The sequence below is a fragment of the Equus caballus genome, chromosome 1 (genome assembly GCF_041296265.1).
Source record: "Equus caballus isolate H_3958 breed thoroughbred chromosome 1, TB-T2T, whole genome shotgun sequence".
NCBI classification, from domain to species: Eukaryota; Metazoa; Chordata; class Mammalia; order Perissodactyla; family Equidae; genus Equus; species Equus caballus.
Window position 1 is genome coordinate 116,636,998 of NC_091684.1, and position 21,748 is coordinate 116,658,745.

At 54.3% G+C, this 21,748-nt stretch overlaps 1 protein-coding gene across 2 annotated transcripts; it reads right to left on the minus strand.

Moving 5' to 3' along the window:
* Positions 1-4,752: 4,752 nt before the first annotated feature.
* LOC111775420 (uncharacterized) lies at positions 4,753-21,305 on the minus strand. 2 transcript variants are annotated; one of them, XM_023651315.2, is made up of 4 exons: positions 21,187-21,305; positions 18,433-18,643; positions 12,098-12,257; positions 4,753-6,836 (listed from the first exon to the last, which is right to left on the minus strand). In XM_023651315.2, exons 1-4 carry the CDS (start codon positions 21,196-21,198, stop codon positions 6,221-6,223), a joined length of 999 nt encoding a protein of 332 aa, XP_023507083.2. In that variant the 5' UTR covers positions 21,199-21,305; the 3' UTR covers positions 4,753-6,220. The 2 variants fall into 2 exon arrangements, with proteins under 2 accessions (XP_023507083.2, XP_070124102.1); XM_070268001.1 differs by lacking the exon at positions 4,753-6,836 and adding an exon at positions 13,432-13,681 and having other exon boundaries at positions 8,413-12,257.
* Positions 21,306-21,748: the final 443 nt, after the last annotated feature.

Consider the following 21,748-nt stretch of genomic DNA (forward strand, 5'->3'; position numbering starts at 1 on the left):
GAGCCGACGGTCTCCTCTGGCTGCGAAGCAGTCAAGGGAGCAATCTCTCCTCCTGGGAACACACAGTGTTAAGCGGGGAGCTGAGAGGTGTGTGCATAACCTTGCAGGCCCAACCCTGTCTCCTCATCTATCTGAACCCCATGTGCAAGCCCTGCACACGGTGTGGACAGGTCCTAAGTGCTCTCAGTCTGGGAAGGCCGTGAAACAAGCATGCCTCAACTCCCGGCCAGCGGCGGGCTTGATGGGGAGGTGGTTTTTAACAGCCTCCTGCTTATCGATTTTCGTGTGGTCAGGTCAGCTTCAGCCCACACTTCCACGGCAGGAGGCTGGAAACCAATGCTGCTTTGTCCCCATCTATTTCCTGTAGGCTCTCCGCAGTGTGGCCAGCTCCCTGCTGGTTGTGTGACCTTGCGCAAGTCACCTCACCCTGGGTCCCTGTTGCTCCTGCATGCCTGTCATCTGGCGATGACACGTACTGAAAGCCTGGTAAAGGCCAGACACTTCCTCAGCGGCTGACGCACAGTAGCATATTAGGTCCTCACCCAGCCTCCCTGAGTAGGTGCGATTCTCATCCACTCCTGTTTCATCAGATGAGGATATTGAGGCACAAAGAGGTTAAGTAATGGAAAGGCCATCACACAGCCAGTGGCAACGGAGGAGAGAAAACCCTTCCTACAGTGTCCACTTCTGAGGACGGCTCAGTGACTGATGGCTTGGACACGCATGGCCGTGACCTACCTCTCTTACTGGGGGCGCCACTGTTTCCTGCTTTTCATGCCCGGTGACAATTTGCCCTCGGCCTCTGTTATCACATCCCCCATCTTGTTCCCTGATGGGGAACAGCACAAAGTGGCTGCTGGCCAGCTGTGCACACAGCCACGTGCAGATCTGACAGGCTGGCCTCCCTGGGGGATTCAGGACCTCACCTGACGGTAGGTAGGAGCTGCCAAGGGAAGGCTGTGGCCAGCAGGTGACAGGGCATGGGTGAGAAGGCCTGTTGGCCCCCCCAAGGGAGGCGGAGGACTGGACTGATGCAGCAGCAGAAGGCAGGGCTGACCTTTCTCCGATGACCACCCTGCACCCCACGCAGAATCCCAGAACCGACCTGACCAAAACAATGGCTCCCTGGGAGTGCAGTGAGCACCCACGGGGTGCCAGACTCCTGCGGGAGTCTTCCAGAGGTCTGGGTCAAGTGGGGATGACACACTGGGAGGGGTCAGGCCCTCTTGGGAGAGGTTAGAGAGGGGTCTGTGACCTCGCGGGTGTGAGGAGGGGCAGCAGCCACCAGAGGCTCTGGACCCAACCTCAGGACCCAGCCAGGTGGGTGGTGCCATGCCCAGGACAGTGTGTATGGGAAGGGGGTCCTGCCCATCTCTCGGGGGTCCTTCTCTGTTGCCCCTGGAGCCACCATATGGGCAAATGATGGAACCCAATCACAGATTCCAGCAACATTGGTTTGGCCCAGGAGGGACCCCTCACTCAAGATGGGCCAGTCCAGCATCTCTCCCGTTGGAACTGGACTGGGGGCTGTAACTCCGGGGGGGGGGGGGTGGTAAGTGGAGGCCACCCGGCAGAGGGTGAAGAAGTTGGGGGGGACACAGGTCTCTGCCCATGCTCTGCCATCCCCCTACAGGGCAGGAAGGAGACACAGATCAAGGATGGAAACCGCCCCTGCCCGCCAACCCCCAGGCTGGCTGCCCCTCAGTTGGATCCCTGGGCTTTGCCTCTGCCTGCTCAGCACGCGCTCTGGGCCCCAGCTGAGTGCTCACGGCTGCTCCAAGTCCTGCCTGAGTCACCCAATCCTGCTGACTGCTGTCCTGTCTGCCAGGTGCTCCCCCTCCTCCCAGCCACCCAGAGATGGACACACAGCATCTCATGCAGCCTCAACTGATAGGGAGTTCCATGTGAGGCAGGGATGGCCTCTCACAAGTGAGCCCCAGATATGAAAAGGTCGTTGAGACAAGGAAGGGACCTCAAAGACAGATGTCACGTTGGCCACACTGAGGTCTGGAGCTGGTTTGTGACCTGTGGTGGGGTGGGGTCAGACAGAGCATGGAAGCTGGCTGGGGAGCCCAGGTGGACACGTGCCAGGCCTCTTCTCCAGGGGCCATGGCCAGCAGGACATTGCTGTCCCCTCCCAGCGGTTGAGTGGAGAACAGTGAGAGGAAACAGGCTGGGGTGGGTGGGGACATCACTGAAGGCCAGCTTTGACTCCTGGGGAGAGCAGCCCTGCATCTGAGAAATCCCCTTGGCCTGGGAGGCTGGAGAAACAACACCAGCGTGGGTGTCCGGCCTCCAGCAAGCACCACGCCCTCCCACCCCCTGAAAGCTATTTCTGCAGCTTCCTGGCTTGGTTCCTCCTGCTCCGCCTCCACCTCCGTCCTGGGTGAGACCTGACTGGGAGCAGCGGCCAGGAGAGGTCATGTATAGGGCAGGTCCCGGCAATGAAAGGAAGGTCCCCCTCGTGGAACAGCATGGCTGGGGAACAAGAGGCTCGTGTGCCACACGATGGCCAGATTTAACTCCTGGGATTCCAGTTAAAATGGAAACTTTGGAAAATCAGAGCTGCTGTGGCTCAGTCTGCCTCTCCTCACCTGAGCAGAACTTGCTGGGGCTCCATCTGGCTTCTCACTGGGCTCTGGGGGTTCTTGGCAACTTCTTCCATGGCAGGGACCCCATAGAGCTTGGGGGGCGGGTGGCAGATGGCCATGTGTGGCTGCTCTCCCTGGCTGGAGGGGGCAGGAGCCTGTGACAGCCTCCATCTTCCATCCTCTAGAGCAGGGCGGAGGACCAGGAAGGCGCCCATTGCCAAGGAGACACGCTCTGCAGAGCATTATGGGGAGGACTACATGACACAACAGATTCAAAGCACCCAGCCCAGAGCTCACCTCTCATGCCCGCCACCTGCTAGCATCCCGATGGGCAGTTAGCCAGCCCTGGGACAGCCTGACCACTGCCCACTTCCCCACACCTCATGGTGGCCACCATGCAGATCCAGGTGGCTGAGGACAGGAAGACAAGGCCTGTCACAGAGGAATTCATGATCTTGTCACATCTTCAGAAATTATCTATTTTTTTTTTTTAGGAGCTTATACCTTTGGTTCTTATAAACAATTCATCTTCTAAAGTCTCACCTGGGACTCCTGGATAGCCTTATGGCCACCTGATTTCAATAATGACCACTCCCCCCAACCCCCGCCCCCGGGTTCAGTATCTCCGTCTCCTGCTTTATTTTTCTCCATAGCATTTATTGCCCAGAACACACTCTGTATCTTACTGATTTATTTGGTTTAGCATCTCTTCCCACCCCCACTCCAAGTAGGAGAGAAGTTCCACGTGGAGTGACGTGGTCTGCTTTGTTTACGCTCTGTCCTCAGAACCTAAGCTGCGCCTGCCATGCTGTAAGCACTCAGTAAATGTTTCTGGAATGAATAAAGGATCCTTTTCTCAGGAGAGGGTGACACTTCCTCAGTGGGAAGGGAGGACCCCAGAGACACTGAGGCTTCCAGGAGCCCTCTCAGCAGCACCCGTCCTGGGCTAGAATCAAGTGCACTCCCTCCGGGTCCTCACTGCAACCCCCAGGGCAGTGGGGGGACCTGCTCAAGCCGCCCAGCAAGTCTTGGCTTCCCAGCTTCCACCGTGCTCTCCCTGGCACCCTCATCCTCACACTGAGGCCGCAGACCATCGCTGGCAGCTGGGCAGACATGCAAAATCTCCACCCAACCCTGGACCCAGGAACCAGACCCTGCATTTTACAAACTCCTGGATCACACAAGTGCACATTTCAGTTTGAGAAGCGCTGGTGGCCTGCCCAAATGCTGCCTTCTCCCAGGCTAAGGGAAATGCTTTGCTGAAACCATCCTCATTTCTTTTTTCCTCTGCAGCTCCTAAAACAGGCAGCGTCCTGGCTGAGGGGGACAAGCCTTAGTGTTACCGTGTGGAACCGGTGAAGGGCAAACCCAGCAATTAGCCACGAGAGTGGGGAGGCGAGGCGGGCATGATGGAGAGCCAGGAAAACAGCAGCCATAATTGCAGGGTGTGCCAGCCGTGGGGACGTGTCGGGGGAGGCAGCATTAAGATGGCAACCATCTCTGCGTGAGTGCCTTTGGGGGTGGGGGCCCACGGGCATGGCAGGGGAGGAGCCAGGTGACAGGGATGCAGAGAACGTATGAACCCAGCAGCCCAGGGGCCTCCTCGGGCCTGTACCCACCCCTCCCCAGGTCTGCAGGTTGGCCCTGGCCTGCTGGGCCTTTGTCTTCTCTAGGCCAGACCCCTCACTGCCCCACCCTCAGTGGGTGACACCCTGGGGACACTGCCTCAGGTACCTGCAGAGGCCTGCATGAGGCCTCTTGGTAGCTGGAGAGTCAGGCTTCCTGCTGGCAGCTCTGTTTCCTGCATCTGAATTAGTCCCAAGGAGCTTGAGGCCTTCAGAGTGATATTCAAACTGGGGTCCCTGGCACCCTGAGGCTCCATGGAGGGTGTGGAGGCAGCCACCAGGGCAAGGAGGAGGCCAATCTGCTGGGCTTGCCCTCCTTTGCCCAGTCCCCATCCTGCACACCCCAGCTTCAACCGGGCAGCTCTGCTCTCGTCTGCTTTGTAGATTGGAATTCCTAATGACACTTCACTTCTGAAATGAGTTCTCGCTACTTCTAAAAAAAGAGAGAGGAAGGAAAATGTATTAATCCCGTGTAGTGTCTGGTTTGCAGGTGAGAAGGCGAGTGGCACGCCCAAAGTGACTAAGTTCCGTCCTCCCGCCTCCACTTCCCAGCCTCAGAGAAGGGAACCCTGCATTTAGTGTCCTTGCGTGGAGTACCAGAGCCTGCTCATTTTTATTGCCTGAAAGAAGCCGAGGAAGCTGAGTGTCAGGATGCTTAACTCCCCCAAAGACACGCAGACATCAGAGGGTGAGCAGGGCTTGGTCCAGATCCGCAGGGAGCATCAGGGCACAGGATCACCTCCAGGCCATTTCAGTGACATCACCCCCTCCCCCCAGCCTCTTCTCTCTCTCTGCCTCTTTGTCTCTCTCTCTGTCTCTCTCCTCAGCTTTGCTCTGACAACTGTCACTCAGTCGTCATGGTGAGTAGGCACCGCACTGGGCCTGGGGACCAAGCCCTGGGAGACCCAGATGCTGCCCTGGCCTCAGCGTCCCACAGGAGAGCCAGACAGGGAACAAAAGCAGATTTGATTTTATCCATGATCCGTTCTCTGAAGGAAAAGGGAGCCAGTTGGGGCCAGGAGGGGCTTAATCAGCTCAGGCTGCCCCCACTTCCCTCCGCGTGGGGCTGCACCCCACCTGGAACCCCTCTGCCATCTCAAACCAATAAAGTCGGATCTGCCCTTCACGATCTATGGCCAGGATGTCTACTTCCGGGAGGCTTCCTTGTGCCCCCAGCACAGGACACTGGCTCTGTTGAGCCCCCAGGATGGGTACCTCTCCCACGAGAAGGACCCAATTCTACTTGTACCCATCCTTGGATGTAAAGTGGGAACACGGAAGTTCTCTCAGTGACTCCCAGTCGGACCTCCAAGGCCCAAAGCCCTCCTTCCTGTCCAGGGTCCCTCAGCATTTTCTCAGTGACAGGTGGACAACACTGCACCTGGCCCTGGGGAGTGGGGGAGGGGCTGTGCTTGATGACCTCGCCTGCTGGGACTGCTTGCCAGAGCCACCTTCACGGAGGTTGTCAAGTCATAGGCCACCTGGGGCCACCAGTGCTTAGGCCAGCTCAGCACACCGGCCTTTGGGGGCTGCCTTCTGCCTCCCAGTGTGGTTCTGGAGCTCTGTGCCCCAGCGCCCTGACCCCTGCCCCTGCAACAGGTATATATGAGCAGCGACCTTCCCCGGGATCTTATACCTGCCACTAGTCTGCAGCCGTGGGAGCCAGAGGCTGAGGGAAGCCTGCCACCTGAGGCTCCCCTGCTCCCTGCTCCAGGAGAGCTTGTCAGCAGCAGGAGAGTGAGGACCGCGTACAGGCAGGAGTGGTGCTGAGCGATTTTGATGGAGCCGGCCCCTCAGGACAGTGCGTCCTGACCCCGTGTGGCCTGAGTCAGCTCTTGGCAAGGGCTCTCCCGCCCTCCTTGCCACCCACCAGCTCGGCTCTCCTTCCCCGACCCCTTCCTACATCTGCCTTCTCTGCGTCTTCCCAAGATGGCTGACTGCCTGGTTGGGAGAACAACAGCTGCTGGCTTTTCCGATTTGCCCACCTTGTGTGCCCAGCCTATGTCATGGCTCTGATTTGGACCTGTCTGGAGTGGGACCTGGGCAGCAGGTGGCAAGATGAGACCACTGCCCATGGGAGAGGGGTATCTCAGGGAGCAGAGCTGCACCACCCCTATGGCTGCTGGGGAGCCCCTTGGCCCCAGCCCAGGAGGACCGGGGAGGGAGATGAGACCAGCCACTGCACACAACCCCGTGACACAAGGCAGTTGGGTGTCTGCAGTGCCAGAGACCCCCCAGAGCCATCAGAGTGGCTGGGCTGTATGCAGGGCTCCCCAGGGCCCCTCTCCACATACCTACTCTGATCACTGCTTCCTGCCCTCTCACCCCTGCCCCACGGCCCCCTCTGGCCTTGGAGAAGATCTGGCATCTGCTCCGTGCTGGGCGGGGCAGAACAACAGCAGGTCTGGAGCCTGGATCCTGGAGCCTGGATCCTGGAGCCTGGACCTGGAGCCTGGAGCCCGGAGCCTGGAGCCTGGAGCCTGGACCTGGAGCCTGGAGCCCGGAGCCCGGAGCCTGGAGCCTGGCTTTTGCCACGAGCTGGGCTTTCCTGCCTCCTCCAACTGGGATGACTTTCCATGTGGAGGGTTCCTCAAGGTCTGGAGTCAGGAGATGAGGAGACCTGGATGAAGAGTGGGTTCAACACTGGGTCACGGAGGCCAAGGGCCACACTGGCCTGTCCATCCCTCCCTGATTGTAAAAGCTTGTTCCCAGGGGAACAGCAACCTTGTGCTTGAAACCCGGGCTTGGCTTTCTCTCTCCTTTCAGGGCATCGTTAGCCGAGTGTGACTGCTTTTTCATGACTGGAGTGATTAGCAGCATCTAACCCTGAACCCCTGAGTCTTCCTGTGTCATCCGGGCTTCCGGGTGGCCTGGAAGGGCAGTGTGGCTAAGACAGCCTTCCCTGCCACCTTCCTGCTGCGTCTGCTCCACACACGGTACAGGGACCCAGAGTCACACTGCTTAAGTGGGATGCATGACAGTATTTTATTTTAACATCCAGATTTCCACCCAAGTGCACCAGCTCTGTGATGACCCTCCCTGGGAAAGCGCGTTGCAAAAGAGATGCCCCGCTTTGGTGATGGAAGGGAACGGACACCATTATTTCTCTGGACTTAACTTGTCCTAGACCGCCCAGATAAAAGCAGACCCTTCACTATCCCCCAAACCCGAGCTGGCCCTACCAAGCGCCCCCAGACCCAGGCCAGGGGTCCTCACCTGGGGAGGGTTGGAGGCTCCTGTCCTCCCCCACCCCCACCCTGGCCTCTAGGGAGTTTGGAGATAACGAAAGGAGGTCAGGCGGGGAGGTACCCAAAATAAAGGCCTCTGAGGATCAAAGCCCATATCCAGTCTTTCCCCTGAAAAAAGACTTCCATTTGTTCTTGGGTAGAGTTTAAAGAAGAACAGAGTATTGTCCTCGTGAAATGGTTTCATTTTAAGCCTTTACTTTGGGGGTTTTTTCGGGTTTTGTGCTTTCTCTCCTCCCTGTGGCTGCTGCGCATGAAAGGCTGGGGTCAGGCCAGGCATGTGGGGGGCGGGAGCTCCCGGGTTCTCTTTGATTCCCCCAAAAACAGCAGGAAGCTCCTTCTACCTGGAGACGTCTGGCTGTCTCCTCCGGGCCCATCCCAGACTTTGCTGAGAATAATTCCTCCTTGAAAAAACATAACAATTCCCATTCAATGTTTCAAATCCTCCATGCCGGACTCAAAGCTCAGAGAGACGCCTTTGAAGATTTTTCACCGAACAAAAATAAAACCCTTCTCAGATGCTTGGAGAAATGTTGCTGAAATAACTCCCAGGGATGTGAAACGCGGCCGAGATGTGTGAGCGGCCGAACAGCCCGTGTGCCCAAGGTGGGGACAGTTTGATGAACAAACGGAAGAAATGAGGAACGTGGCTGGGAGAGAGGCAGCTTCCTGGGAGATTTGGGGAATTTTTATGATTTGATCCAACACTGGGCCTGTGTTGCCACTGCTGATTACCCCCACTAATGAGGGAAGCAGGTAATCCCAAATGACGAGTAATCCCCATGCCAGAGACACCTTTCGACCCCTTCCCAGCTTCCAACAACAGGGCTGGGGAGGAGGGCTCCAGCCCTGGCAGAAACCCCGTGCTAATAGGATGAAGATCTTCAAGCCTGTTCTGAGCCTGGAGCTTAAACCAGACGTACCCAAATTCAGTGCATTCATTCATTTATGCATTCACTCAGGAAATATTTATTGAGCGTCGACTATACGACAGGCATTGTTCTAGGTGCCGGAAGCAGAGCAGCGAACAGGCAGATTCCTGCCAGCGGTGCTCCTGGACGTCAGCTCGAGGTCCGACCGACCCAGACAGAACATAGGACGGTTCTCTGGGGCACACTTCTCAGGCTGGAATGCACAGATGTGTCACCTGGGACCTTGTTAGAAGCAGAAGCAGAATCCGACAGGAGTCGAGGAGGGGCCTGAGGCACTGCAGTTCTAACAAGCTCTCAGGTGGCGTCATGGCTGCCAGCCCGTGGTTAGAGCACCGAGCCGTCTGGGTTCCATCCCAGCTCTGTCATCCGCTTGTGTGAACTTGAGCAAGCGTTTCAATAGTCCCCACTACACAGAAATGCATTAGGAAAATAAATTTCCCTCTTTTTTTATGCTTAAGCCTCTTGAAGTGAGTTTTCCATCACTTGCCCCAAGTCTCAGCAAGGCCTCTTTACAGCTTGTTCTTGCTCTGAATTTCCCTGTCTCTCCTGCCGTACCATTCAATCTGCTTGGTTCAGGAAGCTCCTTCAAGACCTGAGAAGGTGGAAAGGTGCACAGTTTTGTTCTCAAATGCTGCCACTTGGGGTGGCTGGGCATGTGGAGGGGAGGGTTTCTCCATAACTCTGCTGTGGGGAATCGCATCACCGCAGCCTCCTAGGAGCTGGGTGACCGGAACAGAGAGCTGTGAATGGCAGCGTCACATGGGGACCATCGGGATCACTCAGAAAGATGGAAGAGGAGAGGGTTATTCAGCACCCAAGACCTGGGGGCAGACCATCTGGGTGCAAGCCTTGGCTCTTCTGCTGAAGATCTGGGTGAACTTAGGCAGGGTGCTTAACCTCTCAACACCTCATTTTTCTCATGGGTAAAAGAGGTTCCTCCTAGTGCCCAGTCCCAGGCTTGCTTCTTTCTTCCTCCATTTCTCTGCTTTCTTGAGATCCAGTTTAGAAGCAGGCCCACAAGGGGCTTATCAGGAGGCGTCTGTCCCAGGCAGGTGGCATTTTGACTTGGGGCTTCAACCCCGTGAATGGATGAGCTCGTGTCATAGATGCTCCTAGTCTTGGTCACATTGAGCTGTCATAGGGACTGATGCCGACCTCAGTTCCAGCAGAGGTTCAAATGTCTCCATGGGTGATATTTTTAAAGGTGAAAGAGGGAAAACCAACCTAACACTGTGAACCACAGGCAGGGCAGGGAACATGTCCAGTGGTGCCTGAGTTGCTTCATCTGAGTGGCAACGAGCCTGAGGACACAAGCTGGAGTCAGGTGCAGGCATCTCCCAGCCTTCACCATCCTTCCGAGGGCCCCGGCGGGAGCCCTTGGTCTCAGTGGGAATCCAGACCTGCCCTTGACCAGATAGACAAGTACAGAGACTGCACAATTCACTCAAGCCCTCTGGGTCTCAGGTTTTTCTCGTATAAAATGAGAACATTGGGATGACGGTTGTAATGCCAGGGGGACGCCGGTCTCCAGTAGACAAGGGTCTGGAATATCATTGCAGCTGGGGGAGGGGCGGCGGGAGGAGGCATCACCTTTGTCCAGTTGCACCCAAAACCCATGTGGAGGCTTCCTCATCTACAGCAACACCATGCAATATTTGAGACATACTTACACTTAACAAGTATTCATTGTTTATCCGAAATTCGGTTTTAACCGGCATCCTATATTTTATCTGGCAGCCCTGCCTCAGACCCCATGCTCTCCTTGAGTCTCTGCCTAGGGCTCCCAGCCTCCCTGAAGCCTCAAGCACCCTGCTTCTCCCTCTCTCCCAGCCCAGATACCCCTCCTCAGTTAGAGGAAGAGAATGTTCTGTCTTGTCTCCATGCTGTTGGTAAGATACAAACTCTATGCTTACCTTGGGCTTCCATTTTGATTTTATTTACTTATTTGCAGGGGAAGATTCACCACAAGCTAACATCTGTTGCCGACCTTCCTCTTTTTTCCTTCTTTTTCCCCTGCAAAGCTCCAGGACACAGTTGTGTATAGTTGTGAGTTCTTCTGGTTCTTCTATGTGAGCCACCGCCACAGCACGGCTACCGACAGATGAGTGGTGTGGTCCCGGGCCTGGGAACTAAACCCAGGCCGCCAAAGCAAAGTGTGCCAACCTTTAACCACTAGGCCATCAGGGCTGGCTCGGAGTTTTTCTTTGCTAGGCATGTTGCCTGCTTCTTGCTTTTTCATTCCTACTATAACTTTCCTTCTTCTGAAAACAATGTAGGTGTGGCCACCTCTGACTGACTAGGGAAAAGGTTGGGTGTGAGGATTCGAGGAAAGGAAAAGTTCAGAAACTAATTTTTTGAGACACTGTCTCTCTGTGCAACCATAACCATGGGGCATGTTGGGGGGTGGGGTGGGGAAGGAGGGAGTCGCACTGGGACCCCAAGGGGGTGGACGAGGTTTAATGTTCTAAGGGCGTCTTGTTTGGAATCTGGCTGTGTGCATTGATGAGGACTGTTTAAATATTTAAAACAATTAGTAAGTTCACTTTTGGAATAGGAAATGCTTGTAAGTTATTGTTTTACTCCAACAGTAGAAAGCGGAAGTGAGTAAATTCTCACACCTACCCATCCCCAAGCCCCTTGTTTACCCCCTGGGGGCCAACATGAGGGCCAGTGCCTTTTGTCAAGCCAGACACAGGTCATGCACCCTTGGGCTCATTTGTCCTTTTGAGCTTGGGACAAGTTTTTGTTTTGTGCCCAGGCTGTAGCTTCCAGTGTGCACTGTTCTGCTTCTCTCCCTTATCCTCCTATCTTGCAGAGCATTCCAAGCCCACCCCATCTGAGGTCATCTTCAGATGGGTCACTGGAGGCAGCAGGGGAGAGGCCTCAGTGTCTGTCCTGGGAGTGGGCCTGGCACCACACATTTGTGAAACACTTGGATAGCCCGTGGGAATGCTACCCTCCTGGAACTATTGGTCCAGATCACTAATTAATATTTACAAGAACAATTTAAAACTTAACTTCGCATGTAGAAGAGAGTCCAACCAGTGGCATAGCTTTAAGATTCCATCTGATCTTTGTTGGTGTAGTTAGAGCTGTTTCTACACACTCTTAATTAGTGTATACATGCCAACTTTTGTTTTGCCCCCCTTTAAGATCACTGCTCATAAACATTTCCCTGTACTGACATAAGATCATATCTTTTTGATTTGCAATGGAAAAACTGTGTCACTATTTTTTTCCATCACTCAAGCATCTATGGAGTTGATCTTTTTGCCAGAGTTCTCTCACTGGCGTTTGAATACAAAAAGGAATGTGAAATATGTCATCTGAAAACTGCTGATTAACTATTAAAATGGCTCAGCTCTCATTTGCTCTACATGTAAAGAGCAAAAGCAATAACAGTCGTGTATCCCCTCTTCAGCTTCAGAAGGTGGCAACTGGAGGAACACCCCACCCCCAACCCATCTTCGTCACACATGCCCTTCCTTGCAGGCTCTTGGCGTGGAAAGGATTTGTAAACTATGTCAAAGGCCAAGAGCCAAAAATCATGCTCTGTGCTAGCCAGGAGAACACTCTCCTCCCCAGCCTGTGCCTTCGTCCTGCCAGCTCTGACACCCCGGCTGCCTGGTATGACATCGTTGAGCAGGAGAGTGGGTACTTTGGTGGTCAGCTCTCCCCTCCATGATATTCGCTTAAATACTTACTGGACCAAGTTGGAAAAGAGTGCATGTGGTTCCCCAGTGGAGGAGGACAGGGCTGAATCTTCTTCAACACAGACTGCCCTCGGAAATTTTACTTTAAAGATGAATCTTGAGGCTGGTGCAGACATAGGCAACATGAGATACAGCATCACAACATGTAAGCCTGGAAGTGGAAGGATGTCATCCAATCAGAAGACATGGTAGTGGGTGAGCTGGTGTTGAACCCTGGAGCCCACCTGCTGGGCAGCAGCAAGTGTTAATCCTTTAGATGCTGGGTACCCAGCAGGGGCCCTGGAAAAGGACTGGGATAGCAAACAGTGGGAGCTCCAGCTACAGTCTGGTTATTGGGCTACAGTCTGGAAGGATGCCTGGGTTTCATTACCCAGTACAGCCATCACTGGGAGTACTGGCTGGGCATGAGCCCTAGGTGTAACCAAAGGGTGGGCTCCCATGGGTGGCCCTCACCTTCTTTCCATGCACCTTCCCTGAGGCCACCCTCAGCAATCCTTGTGCTCTGCAGAGATTTAACTCCACAGCAGGTTAATAAAAATGGAGGAACGTGCTAAAGACTTTGGGGGATCCAGGAGAGATCGTCCCCCAATATTCAGCAGAAGTGTAGCAATTCCTCAGGGACCACGCCCGCTCCTTCCCATCAGCGGCCTCCTCTGTCCTATCCTCTTCTGCCAGGCGGCCTCTAAAGACCTCTCTAGTGGCCCTGAGCAACTCAGCTCTGACGACGGGGACTGCATAACTTACAGTTCAAACTGGGTGCTCTGAAAGTGAAAAGGAGACTACCAACAGTCACGCCAGCCCCAAACTGGCAAACTGCAAACTTCCGTGGCTCTTGCTCTGATTTATACACCCCACTTGGCACGACAAGAGCTAGCGGTTTGCTAAATAGGTTTGCTATTTCTCCAGAACATTCTCCTTGGAGACAAGAACAGATTTCTCCCTGTGCGTCAATTTGGCTGCTAAGCAAATATTTTCTCCCTAGCCTTCCATATATATTGTCAGAAGGAAGAAAGGAAATTAAAAAGTGGACATTTTATGGGCAGTCTTTGTGTACCAGGGGCTCCATGTTCAATGTCATTTAACTCAAGCCTCACAGGCCTGTGGGAAAGGTGGAATTTCCCCCATTTTATAGACAAGGAAATTAAGGTTCAGAGAGGTTCCGGCTGGTTAGTGGCAGGGTCAGGATGCTAACCAGCTAACCAGCTTGAAGAGGACACTTTACCAATATTTCTAAAAGGGAAGAAGTGAGGTATATTAAGAAGGTCATTTACCCTTAAAACAAGAGTTTTTCATAAAGGACTCAGCTTCACACGGGGGACGCTTACCTCTTTCCTTCACAGGCCTTTTCCTTTTTGACGTTGGACCCTTTTGAGAATTTTTCATCAGTGGGCTGTTTCTGGTTGGTTTTGATAGCCACATTTTTATTTACATGCAAATTCACAGCAAGCAGCTTGCATGCAAATACTATACTAATTATTAAGCCTCTGTGGCTCATCAGAATGCCGTATCCTAATTGGTTGCAAGATTGCCGATAATCCACAATAGCCTGGCTTGGAGCTGCACCAATTTTTGCATCTGCATAATAAAAGGAAATGGGAGGCTGGGAGAGTGTGCACCTATTTTATACTTGTTTCTTCAAGGTCAAAGAATCTTTTATTCCCTACTCAATCTACATATTCATAAAGACCATTGTACAATTAATGAGATGGAAGATTAAATGGTTGCAGATTAAGAACAAACCCTACCGTTCTAATTAGAGTAAAAGTTACTTAGTCAATCAGATTAGAATTCCAAATTCAAACTAACTAACACAGAGGCATAACAATGCCAACACACACAGTCCTCCACCGGCAGCTTACACACAGTCACTGGAGCCTGGACAGCAAAGCCAGAAGCCCTGGTGATTATTTCCACCTTTGCAAAGACTCTTCTGCTGAAGATGGACCCCACTTGCTGAGTGCCCCTTGAGGCAGAAGAATGGAGGAGAGTAGAGGGAATCCCATGCTATCATAACAAGGCAACACTGCTTGACCCCATTGGTGACAGAGGAAGAAACAGGGTCTCCCCACATGGATTGGGTTGTAGATTTACCCCAGACTCCTCCTTGGGGAGCGTTTAGGAGTTTTGACAATCAAAGACACGTTAACAGATGAGGTCTCTGGGCACTGGGGTTGGATACACAGAGATTTAAGATGCAGTCCCTTCTGTCAGGGAGCTTGCAATTTCCTCTGGGATGTCAAGACCTGTCCATCTAAAAAGGAACAAATGGAGAGCCTTCACCTAGCCTCCACGGACCCCCCCAGCAGTGTTTCTTATTTTTTTTTTCTGCTTTTTCTCCCCAAATCCCCCCAGTACATAGTTGTATATTTTTAGTTGTGGGTCCTTCTAGTTGTGGCATGTGGGATGCCGCCTCAACGTGGCCTGATGAGCAGTGCCACGTCTGCGCCCAGGATCCGAACCAGCGAAACCCTGGGCCGCCACAGCAGAGCGCGTGAACTTAACCACTCAGCCATGGGGCCGGCCCCCAGCACTGTTTCTTGACATGCAGTCCTGGAACCCACATCCAAACCACCCGGGACCCTGGCCAAAGTGCCGATTCCCTGGTCATGCCCCAGATCAGCTGGTAAGGCCTGGATATCTATATTTTTGACAAGCCCCAGATGATTCTGATGCACGCTGTGGAAAACACTGGCTTGGAAGATCCATGGATGGACTTCAGAGAATCCATGAACTCCTAGATATTGAACATAGCATTTTATTTTTATGTATATTTATCTGGGACATGGTTGAGAGCTTCCACCAGGCTCTAAAACGGTCAAAAAAAGGGTAGTAACCCCTGGGATAGAGGAAAGAGATTAGGAGAGCAGAATTCAGGCAAGCAGTGGACACTGGCGACCGTATACCCTGGGAGGGACCACAGACTCTGCAATTTAGAGGCCTCCCCTGAGCAGTGAGGTGTTGGCAGGTCTTTCCTTGCAGCGCCGGTGGTGCAGGCCACAGCCCCACAAGAGCTCGAGAAAAGAGGGTGCAAAGGACTGGCCTGGATGAGCTCTTTCTGGCAGAGAAGGGCTCAGCGGGTGGAGGGGATGTAGCCTGAGTACTAGCACACGGGTGGGAGTCAGCATGGCCGGGGAGGAGCCAGGCGTGGCCTGCTAGCCCGAGGAGCATGGCCTCCTTCTTTGTTAAACATGCCCGTCTCCTGCCTATCCTCCCTTACTTCCCTGAAACTTAGAGCTTGGTCCTGTTTGTACCTGGAGCAGACTGTGCACCTCCTTTGGCTTTGAGCTCCTTCCCCACCCCGGGGAGCACAGAGTTCCCTCCCGACCTTCCGTATGATCGCTAATGAGATCACGTCTGCCTGCCTGGGGAGGGGCGATTATCCTGCTGCACCGGCTTATTACCCTTTACAAGTGGTACTCGGCCTGCCCAGCCGTCTGCCTGCCCCAGGCCACACACACCTGGCCAGGCCAGGGCAGCTGCTGGGAGCCACCCCTTGGTAGCTGGCTCATTAGCAGACATAGCCTCCTCGGCAAGCAGAGCTGGGTGGGGACAGCACCCGAGCCTGTCTGGACCTCAGGGCCAAGTCTCAGGGGGAGTGGTGCATCCCCCATGATGCCACTCCCAACGCAGCTCAGCCCTGGGGTGGCGGGCAGGGAATCTGTAGGCCCTCAAGGCTGGGGCAGGATTCCTACCCATGCAGAGGTCCAGGTGCCTTAGAAGTGCAGGGTGCTCAATTTGTGGAAGGCCCCTGAGGCCCCTGCACTGCCCTGCCCTGCCCTGCATGGAGAACCTCCATCAGGCCTGCAGGAATAGCAAACAGAGGCACTGATGGTCCCTCCATGCAGGGCCATCTCCAGAATTTGGCCAGCAGGTTTGTCCTCCGCTCAGCTCTCTTGCTCTTCCAGCACATGGACTCTCGTCGCCATCCCTGAAGCCATAATCCAGCTTGCCCAGATTTCCCTCCCATCCCCGTCCTTTCCTTTGTTTGGTTCCCTCCCAGCCTGGGTTCAGGATGGCCAGCTTGCAGAGGACAGAGGAAGGGCACCCAGGAGCATTCTCGCAGCACCGGGGTCAAGCCCACCATGCACAGGAGGCCCCAGCAAGCTGGGAGGACTGGAAATCTCAGAAGCAGGGGCCATGCTGTCTCTTCCCCCTCACTCCTCCCCTCATTAACCTCCATCCACGCTTCTATGCTGCGCACCCAGCACTGGGCCTGTGGGGGTGGCCAGCTTCCCGCGCCCCCACACCTGTTCTTGCCACAGCTGTCAGCAGCCCTCTGGGGGCCTGGGGGTAGCTCTCAGGAGGTCCATATGGATGTCCCTGCCCACACTCGGCAAAGGAAGGGCCCTCACACTGCGCCGGAGCACCTGACCTTCGGCTTTCATCTTACTCCAAACCCAAAGCCTCAGAGTATTTGGTGGGGGGAGAGGGAGGACGACTGTGGGGGAGAAGGAGACAGCCGAGAAAACCATTTCCTACATCTGGGTCACGGTCTTCAGCATCCGGCAAGGGGTAAGCAAGATGCCCAGATAATCCCACGCCCACTCGGAGCCTAGAGAGTTGGAGGCCTGAACTGGACTGCCCAGAGCATGTGCCTTCAGAGCACCTGTGCTTGTCTTCTCCAGCTGTCACAATCAAAGACCACAGCCTGGGGGCTTACACAACAGACGTCTGCTTTCTCACAGTTCTGGAGGCTGGAAGTGCAAGGCGAAGGTGTCGGCAGCTTGGTTCCTTCTGGGGGCCGTGAGGGAGGGATCTGTCCCAGGCCTCTCTCCTTGGCTTGCAGGTGGCCGTCTTCACCCTGTGTCTTCACATGGTCTTCCTTTGTCCATATCTGTGTCCAAATTTCCTCTTCTTATAAGGACACTAGTCATATTGGCCTAGGGCCCACCTAGTGATCTCATTTTAATGTAATTACCCCTTTAAAGACCCTATCTCCAAATACGGTTACATTCAGAGGTCCTGGGGGCTAGGGCTTCAACACACGAATTTTGAAGGGGACACAATTCAGCCCCTATCAGGATCCCAGGGACTCACAATTTCTCTGGGGCTTGCTGACCTCCAGGGCAGACCCTGGCCTCTTTCCTGAGAGGATGAGAATCAAAGGGGAAGGCAGCAAGCACGTATCCAGGCTCAAGGAAAGCCCCTTGTTCTTGGAGTGGGGAGATCCTGGGTCCATCTGGCCCAGGCTCCTGCTCCAGCTGGCCACCAGTTAATCTTTCTGGTTAATCTAGAGCCTTTAACCTTCTTCGAGTTGAGAATGTGAGGAGGCACCCTGGAGAGAAGCACACACCCAGCCTGATTTTGCTAGCAGGTTCCCTTATCCTGTTTACTGGGTAGGAAAGTGAGGCACAGGGTCACCCAGGCAGCAGGGGACCTGGGAGATGAAGCTGGGCTACCTTGTCCTGCAGCTCATGCTCTCACTCAAGAACTTGAAGAAAATATAGGGAACTTTCTAAAATCTCAAGGTGGAAAAGTAAGACAGAAATCTTGAAGTATTAAAGGAAAAGACTGATAAATTTAACATCCAACAAAGAGACTACTTCATGGCCAGTAAAAGTAATGATAATAACAACAACAACTACAGAAACTCAGACAAAGGACCAAGGAAATGCCTGGAAAACCACGTGTCACATGATAATTACCACTTTCCTTAATATGCAATGAGCGCTTCCAAATCAATAAGAAAATGTCCAGTAACCCAAAGGAAAAATGGGGGGAAAAAAGAAAGAAAAGCTATGAACAGAAAGTTCACAGAAGAAATAGAAGTGGTTGCTAACGTGTGAAGAGTCCCCCTGGGGCACTCACGGTTAAAGAAGGAAATTGAAACGCTCAGTCTCCATTTTCACCTGCCAGAGTCTCACAAATCCAGTCCTGATGAAAGAGTGGCAAAGGGAAATTGTTCTATATTTTGGGAGGGAGGATAAGTTGATGGAATCTGTTTTAGAAGTATCTAGGATCTGGCAGAATCTAAACAAAATTGGTGTTGCTAATATGATTCCGCTCAGGAACGCCACCATGAGGTATCTGCATGCTAACAGATTCTCCAAGAATGCTCATTGCACCAGCCTTTGAAATGGTAAAAACCTAGAGACAGCCTAAATGCCCCTGATAGGGCCATGGTTGGACAAATTGTGCCTCTCTCCCCGAAACGGAACTTCACGCAGTGTGAAAAGGAATAGATTGGTTCATAAGTTCGGGCGTTGGGGTGGGAGTGGGGAGCAACCCAGGATGTATTTATTAAGTGAAAAGGTGAAGTGCTGAGCCGCATGTAGAAGGATGTGCTCCCCCTGGGGGAGGAGCACGAAGCTCAAGAAGAAGTTTACCTTCTCTGTGTTCTAGAGTTCTCAGACTCCAGGGGGCATCGGGATCTTCTGGAGAGTCTTGTTCAAACAAGCCTATGGGGCCCAGCCCCCGAGTGTCCGCTTCAGCAGGTCTGGGGCAGGCCTCTGAATGCTCATTTCTAACATGCGTCCGGGTGCTGCTGCTGTGCTGGTCCAGGGACCGCGTTTGGAACTGTTGCTGTAGTGTTTGAATCTGGGGACCACGCAGGATACTGGTGTTATAATTTGTTATACATAATTTATAAAAATACTCCCTGGCCCAGGACTAGGGCTGGCCTGCACCTCTTCTCAACAACTCCCGCCAGCGGTTAGTTTTCACCTTGTGGTGGGAAACCACTGTGTCTAAACCCAGTCTCTCCTGCTTTGGTCGGCACATCCCTCCCCCAACGGGGTCAGCTGCTCACAGGAAGGACAAGCCATGTCGGAACAAGTCTCCCACGTCCCACTGGAAGGCAATGAGCAGACCCCCGCCCCTCAAGCCCTCTGCTCTCCAAGATCAGAGCTCTGAATCCCCTCCCTGGGAAAGCAGCTCTTTTCTGGTTGTGTCGCCACAAATCACAGGGTCAGCTTGCCCCCTCTCCCCCCTGCCACCAAGTTAGAGGAGTGTGAAAAAGGAATAGTGGAATCCTGTCTCGATGGAAAGGTGACAAGACTTCCCAGTGACAAGCCGGAAAACTCGGAGCCTGACTCCTGGTAGCTGTGCGCCCAGAGACTAAGCCGGCAGCAGAGTCCCAGGCCAGGAAGGTCAGTGCTTGCTCGGTGGGGCCACGTTTAATGAGGGAGATGGGATTGTCCTTCAGAGGCTTGCTCTGTTTGATGAGTGCCAGCAGCGGTGACCCAGATTCCCTGCTCAGAGGCTGTGGGTGCTGCCTGTTCTCCTGGCTCCTAAATAAATGGGATCAAGTCACACCCACAGCCATCTCCCTTCTGGCGCCCCTGTGAGTCTGGCGGCCACCGAGCAGAGTCCTAAGAGAGACACCCTGCAAACCACTCAGGAACACAAGGCCTTGACCACACGCCTGCTGAGTGGAGTGGCAGCGTCCCTCGGCCCCCTGGTCCCCTGGATGCACCTCAAGGTCTACCAGGAGGGCTGTGCCCAGCCCCCTCCCACGTTCCTTCAGCCAATGCCCCGTTTCCCGCCTCCTCTCCCACGCTCCTCCCTGCCACTGAAGCTGTGACCTTGTTCCCTCTCTGGATCCTTTACGTTCTCCCTCCATTTCTGTTTTCAAAAGAGGGGAAAAGCATTTTGATTATGAAGCATTTCCACGGCTGTTTAGGTTTGCCAAGCGCGGGGTCTTTCTTTGCCTTCCCTCCCTGCCCCCGCCTGAGTCGGGGTAACCTTATTATCTCCTCTTGACAGGTGAAGTGCTGACCGAGAAAGGCCTGTGACTGGCCAAGGTCAGACCCCATCAGCCCAGGGTGCTGTGGAGCCCAGCCACCCCCGGGGCGGAGCCTGGCGCGGGTGCACAGGGTGGCGGCTACAGCGCAGGACCCTGGCCCAGAGAGGGCCAGGCTGCCAGGCTGCAGAGCCGGGGGCTGCTGGAGGGAGACACCAGCGCCCACTGGAGCAGCGAAAGTGAGGAGGACAGAGTGCCATCCTACCTGAGCAGGGAGGATGAGGTGAGAATTGAAAGATTATGAGAAAAACCAGAGGAGGGAAGTGAGCGAGTCAGGGTTTAAACTCTGGCAATTTTACCAGACTTTTCACACTTTAGTTGTTCCCACAATCACATCCTCATTTGATTCTTAGAAGCACCAATGGCCAGTCAGGGAACGTAGTGGAAACCGAGGCTCCAGGAAACAGGGGTATATCCCAGGACGCTTGGCTCATCAGTCATGACCTATCCCTTTTCCCAGTCAGTGTCTTTCTCCTGATGGTACAGTCCCTCAGGATATAGCCAGGGCTTTATGGGGCCAGGACACGGGGTGGGAGGAGTGGGAGGCCCCGTTCTGCCCTATGGTGTCTGAGTGACCTAGCTGTGGAGTGGCCAAGGAGAGACAGACCCCGCACGTCTGAGTCCACCACGCCCAGCCCGGGAGCCGGCTCCACCTCTGCCCTCCTCTAGCCACCTGGATTTTGTTCCAGGCAGCCCCACTTCCCCACTTCCCCGGCAGCTGGGATCTGGATGTGATCAAGTTCACCAATGAGTCGCACGTGGCAGGGTGCCGGGACGCTGGGGAAGGGCTGGTTCCAGACACAGTCACCGCCCTGTCTCCTGGCTGCTTCCTGCTCTTCCTGCCTGAATGCAGAAGTGCGGTCCAGCGGGGGTGGCTGTCTGGTGACTCTGAGGATGGCAGAGGCTGGAGCTCAAAGGAGATTGGGTCCCCAGGGGCCCCGCACACAGCTCCACCAGCCCTGTCTGCTTCTGGCCTTGTTCTGTGAGAAAGCGAAACTCCTCTCAGGCTAGGTGCTGTGGTCGATTGCGGTCAGGGGCGGCTGAACTGACTCCCAAGTCCCAACGGTCGTGGAGCCCATCAGAAAAGAGGGGCCCCCTGGTCTGTCTCAGATCTGGCTCCCAGGACCTTGGGACCTGCCCCTTCCCCAACCACATACCCCAAAGCCTGGTTCTGACCCACTGTCCCTCGCCAAGTCTGCCAGTGATGTGAGCAGCACCCACCCCCTCTGGTTCCTCCTGTAGCCACGGCTCTGTCCACCGCTGCTAAACACTCTATGTAAGGACTTCCCTGTGAGCTCAACTGTCAGGCAGACAGGGCAACAGTCCAGCAGCTCCTTACCTCTGTCCTCATCCACAACGGTCAGTCCTGACCATCTCTATGCGGTCTTAGGACAGCCCCAAGGTGACCAGGGCAGCTGCTGTTTCTTCCAAGTCATAGATGAGGCAATAGATGACGTGACTTGCTGGGGACATGTGGCTGGTGAATGGTGGAGATGGAACTAGAATTGGGTGTTCTTGACCTGTGGTTCTCAAAGCAGGGTTCCCTGACCCTCATATCCGAATTGCGAGGAATGCTACTCACCAGGCACATTCCCAGGTCCTACTCCAGACCTACTGAACTGGGATCTCTGGGGAAAGTGCCCGGGGAATCTGCACCATCAAGATTCCCCCACAGCCCTGGCATAATTCTGATGCCCCCCAGAGCCCAAGGACCTCTCTCCGAGCTGAGCTGCCTCCCCAAGTATGAGGCTCAGACTGTGAGAAGTGAGCTGCAACTTCCACCTACGGACTGACGCTCCAGTTCCAGGTGGTGACCCTGAGCCGAGCCCTTCAGAAGTCAGAGGTTTTCACCTGGGAAGCGGTTGAAAATCCCTATGCCCAGGCTGAACTTCAGACCAATG